Source organism: Sarcophilus harrisii, chromosome 1, assembly GCF_902635505.1.
Source record: "Sarcophilus harrisii chromosome 1, mSarHar1.11, whole genome shotgun sequence".
Taxonomy (NCBI): domain Eukaryota; kingdom Metazoa; phylum Chordata; class Mammalia; order Dasyuromorphia; family Dasyuridae; genus Sarcophilus; species Sarcophilus harrisii.
The window spans coordinates 367,207,395-367,226,350 of NC_045426.1; the positions used below are offsets into that span (position 1 = coordinate 367,207,395).

Below are 18,956 nucleotides of genomic sequence, written 5' to 3' on the forward strand. Positions count from 1 at the left end.
TAAATATTTGTTTTGAATATTGGAATTTATTTAATGGCTTACTTTAAGAAATGATAATGCCTGCTCACACTTAAGGTTCACTATGGTGAATTAATCTATTTTTTGTTACATTTTAAGTTTGAAACTATACAAGATCCTTCTATTTATCAGTTTTTTTCTTTTGAAATGGATAATGTCATCCTTTATAGATTTTTTGCAATTGATTTGAGTATAATACTCAGAACAACTTAGTCATTCAGTTATTCTTCAAATAATATAACTATTATTGTACTATAATAGTTCTTGATTTTGATCTTTTCACTCTTCATTATTTCATACAAGTCTTTCCATGTTTTTCTAAGATCATTGAACTTGTCATTTCTTACAGCATAGTAGTATTCCATCACAATCATGTACCACAACTTATTTAGTTATTCCCCATTTGATGGACATCCCTTCAATTTCCAGTTCTTTACCACTACAAAAAGAGATGCTATAAATATTTTAGAACATTTAGATTATTTTCCTATTTCCTTGGTCACCTTGACACCTAATAGTGATATTGCTGGGTCAGTGGATATACACAGTTTTATAGCATTTGGGGCATAATTCCAGATTACACTCTAACCCATAGACATTTATGTCCAAAACTAAATTTTTTATCTCGATACACAGGCTCATAACTGATATGTTATCCTTGACTCTTCACTCTCTCTCACTTCCTCTACCCCACATCCAATTAGTTGCCAAGTCTTATTGATTCTACCTTTGTAGCATCTCCTTCTCTTTTCTAATACTGCTACCATCCTAGTATAGGCCTTCATGGCCTCAGGCAATAGCTGTTGATTGGAGTCTTGTCTTCATTCTGCTCTATACTATCTGTAAAACTTATCTTTCTAAAGATCACATCCCCTCACCCCATTTAGTAAATTCTGGTGATTCTCTGTTGCCTCCAGGATCAAATATAATATCCTGTTTGGCTTGTAAAGTCCTTCATAAACTGGCCTCTTTCTTTCTTTCCAGTTTTCTTACATTTTACATTCATCCATATATTCTGGGATCCAGTGACCCTGGCCTCCTTGCTGTTTCTTACAGAAGATAGTGATTACATTTTCACTGATTGTCTCCCCTGCCTGGCAGTTCCTTCTTCATTATCTTCATTTTCTGCTTTTCCTGACTTCCTTCAAGTCTCAATAAAAGTTCTGATTTTTGCTACATAACCTTTCCCAGTCCTTAATCTTAATGCCTCTCTTCTGCTAGTTATCTCTAATATGTCCTTACAAAACTTGTTTCTACATAGCTGTAAGCACATTTTTTCTACTGTTAGATTGAGCTCCATGAAAGTAGGAATTTTTTTTTTTTTTTTTTTTGCCTTTCTTTGTATCCCTAGCACTTAGCATATACTTGATGGTAGGTGTTTAATAAATATTTTTTGGCTAGTTGTGGCATACAGAAGTCTTACCTTCCTGATGTAAACTTTTCTTACTGCCTAACTTTCGTAATATATTCCCTAAGGCCAGGACCTCAGTGTGACAAAACCTTTCTTAGTCTTTTGTCTCTTTCCATATAATCATTTTTCAGATCTAGTCCTTTTCTTTTTGGGAATATCACTTATCATCACCAAGTCCTTTTCTTATTTGGGGTAAATATATTCAGAGTTAAAATTGTCTGTCAAAGAATTATTTACACTAATTTTGTGATCTTGTAGTTTTCCTAAAATTGTCACCAGTCAAGGAGTATTTATTGAATGTACTACAATGTATTCTGCCATGAACTAGGAAGTTTAGAGGCATAGAAGTATATGATACGATCTTTAACCTCAATAAATTTGTCTTCTGATTGGGAAGACTAGATCAATATTTATGAAATAGTTTTTAACAATATAAGATATTATATAGTTAAGTGCCACTTTGTATTATACAATTTTAAAATGCTATAACATTACATGTTCATATCATCATTATCTGGTATAATCTTTTAAAATTATAAGATACTATATAATTGGAAGTGTAGGTGTTGTCATTTATTTTACTTCTTATAACTCATCAGTCCCTATTGTAATATTTTCATTTAAGTAGTGTTTAGTAATATTTGTTTTCATTTACTTCAGTCTTTGGCTTTAAAGACTGTTTACTTTCTTTGACTGAATTCATTTTTCATAACCCATGACCCCCATATTCTGTTTCAGGTATATTTTTTCACTTTCTACTTGTGGAGCTGGTCTTTCCAACTCTGCTTCTAGGAATGTTTCTAGGGAGTTCCATGCCACAGAACACTTTTCTTCTCTTTGAAATATAGTTGAGTACCTAACTTGTCCATGAAACCAGCCATTTTCTACTTTACCTGTCTTTCTTCCTTTCTCACTTTTCAAAATACTTTTTTTTACAATTATTGCATTTATCTGTACATGCCCTTTTTAGCCTATCTTCCCTCTGAATAAGTCATATATTTTTTGAATATGGAGTCATAGTAAATTTTTAACAACAGACTCCTGAACTTCTACTGAAAAGCTTTTGACCTTCTGGGTCTCCTATAGGATTTGTTAACAGAGAAAGAAAACATTACATTTGTTCATTCTGATGATTGTTATTCAGATAAATGTTCTATATGTTTTCATGTTCCTTAATGATAGGACAACCTTCTGTTGTTGTTTGCTTCATCTTTAGTTAAGATTTGTTGGTTTTGATTCTCTTTCAGCTAAAGAGAGGATCTTGAGCAACTTGAAGAAGCATGAAAGTCCTCATCCTCCCCTTGTTCTGCATGCCCTGAAAGCTCCAGTACCTGTCATTTCCTCAACTAGTTTTCTAAATCAGAAGGAAACTATGCAGCTTATATGCCCAGACCTGAATCTCTTGCAACAGCATGCTAAGTAAGATGATACATTGAAATTCTCTCCTTTTCATATTAATTACATAGCCCACATGATTTAGCACCTGAAGTGGACTCAGCTTGGGAACACTGATTGATCTGGTTTGAGTTACTGAGTGTGAAAGCTCAGGTTATGACAGATCTCTTCATTTCTTTTAGAAAACTGAAGAGGTATTATACATATTCTTAGTATGTGTATATTTTATTGTTTTTCAAGTGGTAACAATTCAAATGCTAAAGCCAACCCAGTTTTTCTAATATTTGTTTCTGAGTCAAGACTTTATATAGATTACCTATTAAATAGATATGAGTATTATTTGAAGATAAATGTTAAAATGAAAAATGATTTTTGTCTTGATCTTTAAAAATTCTTATTACTGATTTGTACTGATTAAAAAAAACATATTCCTGTAAAAGTTGAATGAGATATAGAAAAATGATTCTCCATTTCTGTGTTCATGTAGTAATAAAATCTGTATTTTCATTGGTATAGAGAACAATTAGATTACTTTTTTCTTCCTTTTTTTTATAACAATAACTTTATATTTTTCAAAATACATACAAAGATAGTTTTCATTATTCATCCTTGCAGAACCTTGTGTTTCAAAATTGTTCTTGTTCCCTCTCTACCTTTGGAGAACAAATAATCCAATATAGGTTAAACATATGCAGTTCTTCTTAAACATATTTTCACATTTATCATGCTAGACAAAAATAATCAAATCAAAAAGGGAAAAAAGTGAGAAAGAAAAAACAAGCAAGCAAAAAAACAACAAAAAAGATGAAAATGCTATATTGTGATCCATATTCTGTCCCCATAATCTCTCTGGGTGCAGATGGTTCTTTCCATCACAAGTCTATTGGAATTGGCTTGAATCACCTCATTGTTGAAAAGAGCTAAGTCCAGCAGAGTTGGTCATCACGTAACCTTGCTGTATACAATGATCTCTTGGTTCTACTCATTTCACTTAGCATACTAGAACATTTTTCAACTCAGGATAACATCTTCTCTATAGTTTATAGTCTTAAATTTCTGGGGTACACTGAGAGGTTGAGTGACTTGTCCAAGGTCATACAGTCCCTAGGATGTATCAGTGGCAGAGGTGGAAAGGACTTGAACCCAGCTCTTCCACACTTTGAGGCCTATTCCCTAACTGTACTATACCATGCTATCGTTGCTCATACTCTATTATTTTGCAGGGTTGTGAGGATCAAATGAAATAATAATTGTAAAAAGTGTTTAGCATGATACCTGGCTCCTAGTAGATCTGTGTAAACACATATTCTCTTCCTCCTTCCCTTAAAGAGACATCTTACAAGGGGCTGTATATTTTTTCTCACTGCAAAATATTGTTTTAGAGTTTGTAACTTACTTAAGTTAAAGACTTTCTTTCTTGAAAACTTTTTGCTAAATTGTTTGTCAACATAGTATATGTATTGCCTGGAGAATTTAGAAGAGAAAAATTTGAAACATGGTTAGGAATAAGACCAATAGGTTTATATGTATAATATCAACGCACTGTGTATAAATAGAATGAGATTGGGTTTTTAATAGAAGAAGATAAATATTGCCTTTTAGTCTTCATCAGGGATTAGTTGGATGAGACCTTAGAAATGAATTATGCCAATTGAAGTCTGTATCTTGTTCAGAAGAAATAGATTGGATAAAGGGAATCCAAAATGGTAGTGTAAGTTGAGTAGATAGTATTTTTTTTTTAATAGAATTCAACAAACTTGAGAGGAAACAGCATGGAAAACATTTGGATAAGGATAAAAGGAAAGAGGAACTTAAATGATATTGATGGTTTTTTAGTTGTTTCTGTCATGTTTGACTCTGTGACCCTATTTCGAATTTTTTTTTTTAGCAAAGATACTGGAGTGATTTGCATTTCTTTTTTCAGCTCATTTTTCAGACGAAGAAATTGAGACTAACAGGATTAAATGACCTGCCCAACTCAGCTAATAAGTGCAGATTTTAACATCTGATTCCAGGCCTGGTGCCACCTTGTTGCTCATATTAAGTGATATCACAGTAAGATTATACATGTACCACTGACTTCCCAGCAAGATAAAGGATATTAATGAATCATAAACCTCACAAATAGATCAAATGTAATAGTAAGGGGGGACTTGAATTATCCAAATCTTTGGTGGAATTCTCTCTTGGAGGAGGAACATGTTCTAAATTCTTGATTTTTCCATGCTTAGTTTTTTTCTTTTCGAAGGTATAGAAAATATTGAGGGGAGCTGATAACCGATCAATAAGTAGGAGAATTAGTTGTAGAAGTGAATATGAGGAAAAACTCGAGAAGAGCAGTTAGGTCATCTTGTACCTCATTCATCACAAAGATGGTGAATGTTGGGCATAGTTAGACATATAATTTAGAAGAGCAGATACAGATTAAAAGAATAGTCATAATCTCATAGCCTAAGAATTAAAAAGGAAAGATAGTTCAAGAGAGCTAAGTGCTATGCAGATACACAGTCACAGGTGATCCCTAGAAAAGGTAGAGTTATCTAAAAAGACTGATGGAATTGTACAGAGCTATTTCAAAATTCATCTAAGATGACTAGGGGTCAGGAAGATTCACCATCATGGGAGCAATATATCCTTTTTCTTTGTCCTTTAATTTCTTGGGCAATCCAGAACTCATCTGTACTGTTTATTAATTTCCATAGCCTGGATGAGATGAGAATTGCCAACTCTATTCTTTCCAGTCAGATGGAAGACTACCAAACCATACCATCTCCTATACCACAGTCTGCTAAGATGTTCCAAGCTTTAACATCTTATTTGTCTCAATACTCTGCAGACTTCTGATCATTTGGCCTGTTGATATAACTCAAGGACCTATGGGCCTTAACATTGACCCTGATAATGAACCCTTAGGATTTGCAGACCTCTTTATCTTTTCTGAAGATGCACTTTCTTTTATGTGTTGTCTTCCTCAATTGGAGTGAGAGCTCTTGAGAACAGAGACGATGTCACTTTTCTTTTTGTATCCTCAAAGCCTCAGCACAGTGATTGGCAAATAATAAGCCCTTCACTTCATAAATATATTTTCATTCATGCATTGATTCAAAATGAAGTTTGAAAGTACTAAAAATGACACATAATAAAGGAAAAATGAAAAAGAGGTCTTTAAGAATTAGTTCAGGGGGCAGCTAGGTGGCCCAGTGGATAGAGTATCAGCCCTGAAATCAGGAGGACCTGAGTTCAAATTTGACCTCAGACACTTAATACTTCCTGGCTGTGTGACCCTGGGCAAGTCCCCTTTATCACCTTTAGATTTATGTGTAATATACGCATTTTTAAAGGTGTCTTCCCAAGCAAAAAGAATAGTAAAGGGAAAGGCTCATTGGTTCAATACTACTATAACATTAACACCTCAGAGAGAGAAAGTAGACCTTTTCCTCTGTTCTGCTTCTGGGATGCAAGAAACATGATATTTATGCCAGAAATGGTACATAAACATAGTTAAGAAAAATTTGAATCCCAAGGCAAAAGAGATAGTAAGGAAACATTTAATTGTTCTAAATAAATTTTTCTTCAGACCAAGATGAATTACATTTCAGGATATTCAAATTTGCATTTTAGTTTTTTGCTTCATTCACTGTAATCTGTAAGGGTTTGTGGGATTCAGAATTGTGGAAAAGGGAGATTAAGGGCAAATGACACAATTTTTTAAAAGGGGAAAAATAATCTACTGACTTAGTTATTGTCAACCAGCAGAATTATGTAGGAAATTGTCAAATGGATGATTTGTGAACACTGAGGGAAGTGGTGATTATTGCAAGGCAAAATAGGCTCACTAAATACAAGTCATGTGAAACTTAATAAATTTCCTTTTCTGATAAGGTTACTAAACTGATATTTTAGATGAATGTGATAAACATAGTATGTTAGACTTTTGGCAAGATATTCATTTAACATTAAACAAACATGAAGAATTGGTAAGCATTTACAAAGCTTCTTTTAATATTCTGTGGACATTATGGAAAAGTATATTCTGTATAACACAATTGATTAAATTTTTAGGTGGGAATGATCCTTATCTTTAAAAGAATAATTAATTCATGTAGCAATATCCTCCAGTAGACAGCTCTATTTTAATATACTGCAAGACCTGGCTGTCCTTAACACCATTAAGCATTTTGATTATTTATTAATACAGAGACAGAATAGTATGAAGACATTGCTAGTATAGTTATTAGTTGTCAGAAACTTGGGTAAATAGCTAATATGAAAAAGGGATGAAGTCTGTATTAATTTTAAAAACTGTAATTGTGGGGCAGCTAGATGGTGCAGTGGATAGAGAGAGCACCAGCCCTGAAGTCAGGAGGACCTGAGTTCAAATCTAGCCTTAGACACTTAACACTTCCTAGTTGTGTGGCTCTGGGCAAGTCACTTACCTCCAATAGTCTCAGCAAAAACAAAACAAAACAAAAAACCAACCAAACTGTACTTGTATAAAATAGTTCCTGTCGAAGAGACTTAAAAAGTTCACGTCAAAGAACTTAAGAACTTTAGTTGCCTACAAGCTCAGTTTATAATGACTCATACAAACTAATTTGACCTTGGACCACCAGTTAATATAAGATTAACAGTCTAAATATCCTTTTCTATTTTGCCCTGGTCAGACCACAACATAATATTTATGACTCAACAAATACAACTCAACATTTGTAGCAGGTGATTAAATGAGTATGATGTTCTCTGTCACACTTTCCTCCTTCCCCTATCCCCCAGCATTAATAAAGTCCAAGAGTTTTTCATTTCTTTACTGTTTTTCACTCCTTCAGTTAATTTATGAATTTATCTCTCAGGGTCTTCACAATTGTGTTGTCAGCAAGTTGGATCTAGACTTCTGTTTATACTTGGTCTAATCCAGATGTATTTCCTATCTTTATTCTCTTTAGTGCATTTCTACCTCTTAATATGCATTTTTAAGGACTTGGTTTCAGAGTTCTAGTGTGGTATCTACTGTTCATGATGGTGAAAAAATTCATCATAGAAATCCTTGAAGATCATTTCCATATCTCTTCTTTTTGTGGTTTCTCATTCCATTTTCAGTGCCCTTGGAATGACTTTGCTTAGTTGAAAGTCTCTAAATTGGTTTTATCTTCTACTACTTTTCTGTTTTATTAGGACATACTGCTCATAATGTTCCAACATCCATCTTTGTAAGATCTTACAAATGAGCTTAGTATTCTAAATTGGATTTGCTGTTGGCTGCTGTATCTCTCTGCTTGGCAAGTAAGTTAGATGTTTGCTAAGTATAACACTCTTTAGGCTGTTCTGGTCTTCTTTTTTGAGAGTTGATTTATATAATTTAAACTTTTATTTAATTTAAATTGTTTACAATTTAAATTTAAATTAATTAATTAAATTAAATTAATTTAAATTTTAAATTTAAATTTAAATTTATTCATTTAGCATCAGTTCATGTAGGTCTTTCCAAACCTTTCTGAAATCATCCTGTTGGTCATTTCTTACCGAACAATAATATTTCATAATATTCATATACCACAATTTATTCAGCCATTCTCTAATTGATGGGCATCCACTCAGTTTCCAGTTTCTGGCCACTACAAAGAGAACTGCCACAAACATTTTTGCACATGTGGGTCCCTTTCCTTCCTTTAAGATCTCTTTGGGATATAAGCTCAGTAATAACACTTTTGGGTCAAAGGGTGTGCACAGTTTGTTAACTCTTTGGGTATAGTTACGCATTGCTCTCCAGAATGGTTGGATCCATTCACAGTTCCACCAACAATGTATCAGTGTCCCAGTTTCCCACATCCCCTGCAGCATTCGTCATTATCTCTTCCTATCATCTTAGACAATCTCACAGGTGTGAAGTAGTATCTCAGAGTTGTGTTAATTTGCATTTCTCCGATCAATAGTAATTATAGAACCTTTTTGTATGACTAGATATGGTTTTAATTTCTTCATCTGAAAATTGTCTGTTCGTATCCTTTGACCATTTATCAATTGGAGAATGGCTTGAATTCTTATAAATGTGAATCAATTTTCTAAATCAGGGGTCCTCAAACTACGGCCTGCGGGCCAGATGTGGCAGCTGAGGACATTTATCCCCCTCACCCAAGGCTATGAAGTTTCTTTATTTAAAGGCCCATAAAACAAAGTTTTTGTTTTTACTATAGTCCGGCCTTCCAACAGTCTGAGGGACAGTGAACTGGCCCCTTTTTTTAAAAGTTTGAAGACCCCTCATCTAAATATTTTAGAAATGAAGCCTTTATTAGAACCCTTTTCATTTAAACTTTTACATGAAGTATGCATGTATATTCTCCTGTAGAGAGGTGTTTTTGTTTTTGTTTTTGATTTTTATGAAAGTTATTGTTAGTGGGGAAAACAGAGACTCTTACAAGTGACATTTCTCAGTAGAATCTTTGGCAAATACAGTCAACTGAAAGGTATAGGGGATACAAGATCCCAATTTGGTTTTTGATTGTTAATGATAAAAAAGCATTTGAGTTCATCCATAAACCAAAGCATTTGAAATTTCCTTTGAAAATGTAACAACTAAGTTAACCTTAATGACAATAAAAGGTGTGAAATGATAGGAACCTTATGGGAAGAGAAGAAATCTTAGCATTTGTAATAGAGGAGATTAGAAAGCTAGCTTAGTTTTACTAAGTTATCTAAATTTTAGCAAAGCAGATTTAAAATTTACATTTAAAGAATAGCAGGCTAAACCTTGAAAGGAATGGAAAGAATGTTTTTGATGAGTAGCTAAAGAGAAGCTGTTTAAAGATGTGATTGTATAGGAAATTTAAGTTAATAATTAAGTTAATTTAAGTTTTGAAAAGACATGCAGCAAATTTAAACAAAATTAGGCAAGTGAAGATAAATTCAAGGTGGAACTATGAATTGATGTAATTTTCTTAGAAACAGTTTGGGATTTTATTAGGTCATTCAATTGTTTGCTTTGACTCAGCAGTTCATGCCTGAAGATGATTTGCATACTGAAAGGTCTAAAATATTCGTAGCCATAATTTTTTTGGTAGCAAAGAATTGAAAGCAAAGTAGGTACTCGCTAATAGGGAAATTGCTGAACTAATTGTGGCATGTATATGAAATGGAGTATAATTTTGTCATAAGAAATGCTAAATACAAGGAATTCTTGGAAAGAAGATAAGACTGAATTGAAATAGGGTGAAGGAGGCAAAACCAGGAGAATTCTTTTCTCCTATTCTTTTCCTCCCTTCTCCCTCTTCTTTCCCTGCTTCCCCCACATATAGTGTCAATGAAAACAACATTGAAAGGGGACTCAAGTCCAAGTATTTGGTTTGACCAATCTTGATCATATAGAGAACAGACTTTGAAACATAATCTTGTCCTCTTAGTAGAATCATAGGAAACTACGGGTGTGGAATGCCTCATAGATTCTGATAGATTAAATTTTTGGTTGTTATTTTTAACTATTTTTCTTTGTTACTCGAGAGGATTCATTATATCAAGAGTTATATCAGGAAATAACTGATGTAACAATTAAGTCAGAGGAAGACTAGTGCAGGTGGATGAGATTCTTGATAAGCTACCTGTTGAATCAGATGGCCTTTGAGATTTCCTCCAACGTTGAGAATCTCTGATTCTGCAACTTTTTCCACTATATAATGCTGATAGAAATCTTAGAACCATATTATGTAACAAAGTGTTGGAGAAATTGGGAATTTTTAGCTTGGAGAGGAAAAGACTTGAGAGGTAAGGAACATGGGAAATAGATGTGAGATAACTGTCCTCAGATATTTGAAGGGATGTCATATTACTTCACATGTGTAAAGTGCATAAAGTTTACCAAGCTCTTCATCTAGTAATCTGTCAAGTGATGGTACAAGTGTTGTTCCATCTATTACATGTGCAGAAACCGAATACGTAGCCAACAAGTATTTATTTATTCAGTAGCTCTTATAATGTGCTAGGTAGTGTTACATGCTTGAGGTAAGAAGGCAAAATAATTTCTTACCTCCAAGGAGTAAATGTAATTTGGAGGGGAGGTATAACATTAGAAAGGATCAGGAAAGGTGTCCTAAAGGAGGTGCCTTTGGATCTGCACTTTGAAGAAAGTGAGGGATCCTAATTAGAAGAGGTGAGAAGGGAGGATGTTCCAGACTCTGCAGTGGCCTCTGCAGAGGCATGGAGATAGGAGAAGGAATGTTGTGTATGAGGAAGAGCATCTAGGGCAGTGTGGCTGCAATGCATGAAGGAGAGGACTGTGTAATGAAACTGAAAGGTAGATTGGAACAGGGTCACTGGACAGTTCTGGACTCCTTAGGGTGGGAGCAGTGGGAGCCCTCCCTCGGACTTTGGGATCTGTGTTGGCCTGCTCCCAGTTTGTGAAAGTTTTAATTGCCAAACAGAGGAGTTTGTATTTTGTACAAGAGGTGATGGGGACAGGCTGGATAGGCAAAAAATGACTTTTGTTTTGGATGTCTTGAGTTTGAAACGTTTACAGGACAACCACTTAAAATATTCATTAGGCAGTTAGTGATGTGGAATTGGAATTCAGGAGAGATGTTAGGGCTAGAAATATAAATCTGGGATTCACTGGCATTGAGATATGTTAATTGAACGCATAGGAACTGATGAGAGATGCAATGATTTACCCATGGTCTCATCTCAGAACTAGTAAATGCCATCTGAAAAAGTATAGCACTAGGTGACATCCCAGGATCAGTGACTGGGAGTTATGGGAAGATTTTAGCTATAATTTTATTGAACTATCCAAGATCATGTTGACTTTTTTGGCAGCCATCATCAACTTTGATTCATGTCAAGCTTATTACCAACCAAATTCTATTAGTCTTTTTCATATGAATTGCGTTTTGGTCACATTTCCTTCATTCTTTGCGTGCGCGAGCGCGCGTGTGTGTGTGTTTGTGTGTGTGTGTTTACTTCAGCATAGGACTTTAATCCACTTGAGCTTTTGGTTATTTGCAAATTTGAGAATTTTTTTTTAAACATAGTATAACGATTGGAACTATCCAGAAAAAGAATATTTGTCTTAAGTAGTGAGTTTTTGGTCACTGTAAATATTCATACATAGAGGGAATGCTAATTTTTCATAAAAGGAAAATTCCTACATTGGGAAGGCAATTAGGCTAGATGACATCTGAAGTTCCTTATAACAATAAAAGTTTAAGGTTGTTTTATTCTGATATAAATATTATTATGAGGGTGCTAATTGATCCTTTTTAGAGTTCTTTAAGGTCTATAGTATGTCAACTTAGTCAGGTAATGATTAAGAAATTTCATGAAGTCTCAACACATTTCACATTATAACTTAAACCTTTTCATATGATCTTGGAAACAAAATTTATTTATCTTCAAAACCAACATAATATCAATTATAATAATTGATACATGATGTTTATTTATGGCTATCTTGTTCCTACCTCAGCTGCTTTTTTCTACAAGGCTTTACCCATGATATAACAACCTTGGAGCATGTCTTCACTTTTAGATTGTTAAAATCTTGAAATAGCTTCAATTTCTTGGTTTACATGAGTGGTGATTCTCTCATTTTGTGAGGGAAGCAGAGCTTACTTATTATTTATTTCATCTGAGTAATAGTACCTCCAAACCTTTCTTATCCTAGCAAAAGGCAGAGATTGTTATTGAACTGTAAGTTCAGATCCATGCTTTAGTTTGCACAATATACACACACAAAATATATTTTTCATCTTATTCTTCTAGTATGGAATCTCTGTTCAATAGAGATTGAATCTCTGTTCACCCTAGTGCGTATCCCTTGAGTCTTTGATTAAAAAGTTGTTGGAAACAATGTTTTGGTACCTTGATGGTGTCCTTTTTGATGGCTTTAGGTAGGGCCTGGTGATGAAAATTTTTCTTGAGAGTACATTTATTTCCTATGGCTTTATTTGATATTCTGATGATGTTTTTCAGAACTGCAACCCTTTGGGAGTCACAGCAAGTTGCTCTGGACAGTGAGCTATTGGATGCAATTCCCAAACAGTATGTTAACCGAGAAGAGCAGATTACACTGCATTTGGAGTGTCGGGGCAGTAGTGGTCGGAAATGCCAGGGAGCAGCTGTTGTCACAGTTCAGGTAAAAGCGAGTTTTATTCATTTGATAGATATTTGCTCAATGTCTATGATATACCTAATCCTATTAGGAATACAAAGAAATAAAATTGGCTACAAGAAATTTATCATCTATTTAGGAAGACATGAAATTAATCACATGTATTGTTAAGTGGAAGCTATAAACAGTATATAGCATGAAAGTTCAGAGAAAGAGGTTATAGTACTTACAGAAGGTTTTGTGGAAGGGGTGAGACATAAACTGGATTTTGAAAGATTTGGAAACATAATAATTTGGCTAAATGGATGAGAGGGTAATAACTGAAGGCACAGAGGTAAAAACATACATATTATATTCAGGGGCTAGTTAATAGGACAGCCTAGTTGGAAAGAGTCTAGAGGAGAAACTATAGATAAAATTGGAAAGCTAGGTGTGAGGTCTGAACTATAAAAATCATTGAATTCTAGGCTAAAGAATATAGATCATAGTATATTAGTTGGTGGGAGTCACTGAAAATATGTAAGCAGAAGAGTAAGAAATATAAATAATGAATGAATTATTGAAGCAATATAGGATCTGGTAGTGATTTGTAGGATGTATTAGAAATATGACTAAAAGAATTGTTGAATTAGAAATATTACTTTTCTCTCAGAAACATCTTTTCAGATTATAATGACAACTTCAGAACAGGATTTGGGATAAAAGTGTCAATAGTTCTTGAGTTGAAAGTTTTTAAAGAGAGTAGCTACCTGCTAACCAAAGTTTTACTGCATTCATGGGTATCTTTTCAATAACCCGTGTAGCTATTGTGATAAAGTTGTGATGTCATCTGGGTGGATATTTTATTTACTGATATAGATTGCAACCTTTCCATGTTTTTTTGCCTACATAGTTCCATAGATCTTCCATAGAACATTTACTAAATAGGCTAGAGGTCTTCTGCTGATTCTTTTCTTATTTCTGGGATATCAAAATGCCTTCTGATTTATCAGTTGCCTTTGATTTTTGCAACATGATTGTCCCACCTCTTTTTTTCTTTTGTCCTACATAGCTTCAGAGATTTTTTTTTTAATACTTTTGTATTACTTCTTGGTTGGAGGTCATCTTTGTTACTATATGGAATCTTATTTATACCTACAATATATTTTCCTATTTTGATTATGAATTGAATATGAATCATAGTATGCTATGATTCATAGCCATTCTAGCTTTTGAAAACAACTTTCCTTTGTGTGTGAGATGGGATCTCTAATGTGATCCAATCAGGTTTTGTCTTCATTAATTCTGGGATTAGTTAATATATATTATGTTTATATGCTGATGGACTCTGAGAACTGTGAGTTCAGATCCATGCTTTAGTTTGCACAATATACACACACAAAATACATTTTTCATCTTATTCTTCTAGTATGGAAATCTTACAGTCTTAGCCTCATTTGGATGATTGCACAGAAACCTCTGACTCATTGTTGTCCAGACCAGTATTTTGTGCTTAGTAGGGATGGGAATTAGATGCAATCTTAGTCTAGCATCTGTTAGCAGCTTTCTTCTAAGACAAATTTAGGGAAGAGAATCAAATTTTGGTTACCATGAGGTTTGGGAAATGTCCATTGAGTTGATTAGTTTTGTTGTGACAGTGACTACCTTCTATACCCTCAGCCCTATCAGGATTCTTACAACATATCTTATATCACTGTGGGGTAATAAAAAGAGAACTGTACTTGAAACAGGGAAACTTCAATTTAAACCTCAGCTTTGACATGTAATGGCTGTATGACCATGAGCAACTCATATAATCTTGATGAACCTCAGTTTATTCATCTGTAAAATGAGAATATTAATACTTGTGTTATCTACATCGAGGGATTATTATTTGTAAACCTTAAACCTTTGTTTACCTTGTAATTTGTAAACCTTGTAAACCTTAAAGTGCTATGTAAATGTGAGTTATTTATTTTAAATTTTGCTGAGTCAATTGGGGTTAAGTGACTTACCCAGGGTCACACAGCTAGGCAGTATTAAGTGTCAGGGGCCTGATTTGAACTCAGGTGCTCCTGACTTCAGGGGTAGTGCTTTCTATCCGCTGTGCCATCTAGCCCAAGTTAGTTATTTTTATTGCATGAAAATATAATACTTAAACATTTAACTGTCACCTTCTATAAATAATATACCTGATCATGTAATTCTTGAGAATGACTTTTCTGTTGTGATTTCATTGTCAGAGTTAGAATGGTGCTTTGGACCTTTTGTTCTGCCAGTGAACAATCCAGTACTAGAATAGCTGATAAGTAGCTGCTTTCTTTTATTACAGAATTCAAATTTCTTAGCTGCCTCCCTCAGAAAGATTCTTTTGAATACTGATTTTTTTTTTTAATTTAATAGCCTTTTATTTACAGGTTATATGCATGGGTAACTTTACAGCATTAACAATTGCTAAACCTCTTGTTCCAATTTTTCACCCCTTACCCCCCCCCTCCCCTAGATGGCAGGATGACTAGTAGATGTTAAATACATTAAAATATAAATTAGATACACAATAAGTATACATGACCAAAACGTTATTTTGCTGTACAAAAAGAATCAGACTCTGAAATATTGTACAATTAGCTTGTGAAGGAAATCAAAAATGCAGGTGGGCATAAATATAGGGATTGGGAATTCAATGTAATGGTTTTTAGTCATCTCCCAGAGTTCTTTTTCTGGGTATAGCTAGTTCAGTTCATTACTGCTCCATTAGAAATGATTTGGTTGATCTCGTTGCTGAGGATGGCCTGATCCATCAGAACTGGTCATCATCTAGTATTGTTGTTGAAGTATATAATGATCTCCTGGTCCTGCTCATTTCACTCAGCATCAGTTCGTGTAAGTCTCTCCAGGCCTTTCTGAAATCATCCTGTTGGTCATTTCTTACAGAACAGTAATATTCCATAATATTCATATACCACAATTTATTCAGCCATTCTCCAACTGATGGACATCCATTCAGTTTCCAGTTTCTAGCCACTACAAAAAGGGCTGCCACAAACATTCGTGCACATACAGGTCCCTTTCCCTTCTTTATAATCTCTTTGGGATATAATCCCAGTAGTAACACTGCGGATCAAAGGGTATGCACAGTTTGATAACTTTTTGAGCATAGTTCCAAACTACTCTCCAAAAATGGTTGGATTCGTTCACAACTCCACCTTGAATACTGATTGACATCCTCACATATCCTTGCTATGGTTTTACAAATCCAGGTGCTAGCCAGGGAGAAAGCAGTGAAAGTGAAGGGCAAGGCAGCATTTGGCCCTCAGAAGTTAAGAGTGCTGAACTTTGGGCAGCAAGTCCTAGGTCCCTATCTTCCTTTGTCACTTATTAATAGGATGAGGCTGGGCAAATTACTTGATGGGCAAGTTACTTGACTTTCACCTTCTTTAAGAATCTTCATTGTGTAGTTTATATTTGAAAATATTTAAAGGTTCATTTAATAGTTTATCTTAGAATTCTCATTGAGTTCTGAAATTACTCAATTTGTTAATAATTTTTGTGGCAAAAAGAGCCTTGGAAATTTCCATCTTTCTGCAAATGTGTTTAGTTTATTTTAGACTGAGAAAAGCTGAACACATTTCATGGGAAAGTGAACGTGCTTCCCTTTTGGTCCCCTCTCCTAATATTCAGTGATTTTCCCTAAGGAAACAGATTACTTTGTGGCAGGGTGCCTTTTGTTGCATTCCTGTACTGTGATGCAGTTTTTGATTTACTGTCATGTGAAGGTTAAGTTCATATTTACAACCTAGATATGAAAGTGAATTTCTAACCCCCTTTGCACAATTTTAGAATCCCCTCTTAGCTTATTCTTGCCACTTTTTTGAACTTTTTGGTAGTTATAAGTAACTCAAGTAAAATGACTTTCAGTCTTTCCTTTGTTCTATTGTTTAAAACTTGTAATTATGGGTTGACTTATTCAGCCAAAAATTCAGAAAGACCTATGGTGGGAGCAGTATGGGAAAATGATATATTTAGATGTCTATAAATTAAATATCCAATCAGTCTCTCTTAAACCTTCTGACTTTTTTAAAGGCCTAATTTGTACTCTCCTCCCCTCTCCCCCATTTGAGAATATTCCCCTTTTTTTCCTTTATTAAAGTATTTTATTTTTCAAAACATATGCATGGACAATTCTTCAACATTAGCCCTTGCAAAACCTTGTGTTCCAATTTTTCTCCCCTTTCCCCAGATGGCAATATTTATACAATTGTATTTCTTTCTTTCTTTCTTTTTTTTTTTTTTATTAAATAACTTTTTATTGACAGAACCCATGCCAGGGTAATTTTTTACAACATTATCCCTTGCACTCACTTCTGTTCCAATTTTTCCTCTCCCTCCCTCCACCCTCTCCCCAAGATGGCAAGCAGTCCTATACATATTAAATAGATTACAGTAGATCTTGGATACAATATATGTGTGCAGAACCGAACAGTTTTCTTGTTGCTCAGGGAGAATTGGATTTAGAAGGTATAAATAACCTGGGAAGAAAAACAAAAATGCAAGCAGTTTACATTCATTTCCTAGTGTTCTTTCTTTGGGTGTAGCTGCTTCTGTCCATCCTTGATCAATTGAAACTAAGTTAGATCTTGTCTTTGTTGAAGAAATCCACTTCCTTCAGAATACATCCTCATACAATATCGTTGTTGAGGTATATAATGATTTCCTGGTTCTGCTCATTTCGCTCAGCATCAGTTCATGTAAGTCTCGCCAATCCTCTCTGTATTCGTCCTGCTGGTCATTTCTTACAGAACAATAATATTCCATAACTTTCATATACCACAATTTACTCAACCATTCTCCAATTGATGGGCATCCATTCATTTTCCAGCTTCTGGCCACTACAAACAGGGCTGCCACAAACATTTTGGCACATACAGGTCCCTTTCCCTTTTTTAGTATCTCTTTGGGGTATAAGCCCAGTAGAGACACTGCTGGATCAAAGGGTATGCACAGTTTGATAAGTTTTTGGGCATAGTTCCAAATTGCTCTCCAGAATGACTGGATGTATTCACAATTCCACCAACAATGTATCAGTGTCCCTGTTTTCCCGCAACCCCTCCAACATTCTGTGTTATCGTTCCCTGTCATTCTAGCCAATCTGACAGGTGTGTAGTGGTATCTCAGAGTTTATACAATTGTATTTCTGCACAAGAAAAATCAAATCAAAGTAGAAAAAAATGAGAAAGAAAATAAAATGCAAGCAAACAACAACAAAAAGAGTGAAAATGCTATGTTGTGGTCCACACTTAGTTCTCACAGTCCTCTCTCTGGTTATAGCTGACTCTCTTCATCACTGAACAATTGGAACTCGTCTGAATCATCTCGTTGTTGAAGAGAGCCACATCCATCAGAATTGATCATCATATGATCTTGTTAATTTGCACTTTTTTGCAGTATTATTATATGGTTCAAAGCAGTGATTGCCAACTTAAGGCATAAGTATGCCTTAGACACATCTGAAACAATCCTTATTTGTACACCCCAGCCTTAATCTCTCTCTTGACTTAATCTCCTGTCTTCTACTTCCTGCTGGGCATCTAGAACTAAATGTGTAGTAGACATCTCAAATTCTACATATCCCAAACTGAAATCATTACCTTTTCTTCCAAATCCTCCTTTCTTCCTAACTTACCTACTACTGGTAAGGGTGTTGCCATCTTCCTAGGCATCTAGACCTGCAACTTAGGTGAAATCCTTGACTTCTCACTCTTATTCTCCATAGCCTCACTTTGCCAAGTTCTGTTCATTTTGCCTTTTTCTCTCCTCTGACACTGCCTCGATTCTGGTGCAGGGCCTCCTGCTTTCATGCCCGGACTTTTGCGTAAACTGCTGGTGAGTCTACCCACCTCAGCTCTCCAGTCCATTCCATTCTCTGCCCCCTGTAAAATTGATCTTGCTGAAGCACTGGTCTAACTATGTCATGCCTATTCCCCACTCAGCTCTAGAGCTTCTTTTACTTAAATACAAAATTCTCTGTTTGGCTTTTAAAGTCTTTCATAATGTAGCCTC

At 34.8% G+C, this 18,956-nt stretch overlaps 1 protein-coding gene across 3 annotated transcripts in view; it reads left to right on the forward strand.

The window, feature by feature from the left end:
* Positions 1-18,956, forward strand: part of EPG5 (ectopic P-granules autophagy protein 5 homolog) — a 141,398-nt gene that overhangs the window by 77,831 nt on the left and 44,611 nt on the right. For all 3 annotated transcript variants that reach the window (XR_004230864.1, XM_031945999.1, XM_031946000.1), the window contains exons 26-27: positions 2,677-2,848; positions 12,779-12,941. Coding sequence is in view for 2 of the 3 variants with exons in the window: in XM_031945999.1 (XP_031801859.1) it covers positions 2,677-2,848; positions 12,779-12,941 (335 nt within the window). In the remaining variant the exon portion in view is untranslated. The remainder of the gene's footprint in view (positions 1-2,676; positions 2,849-12,778; positions 12,942-18,956) is intronic.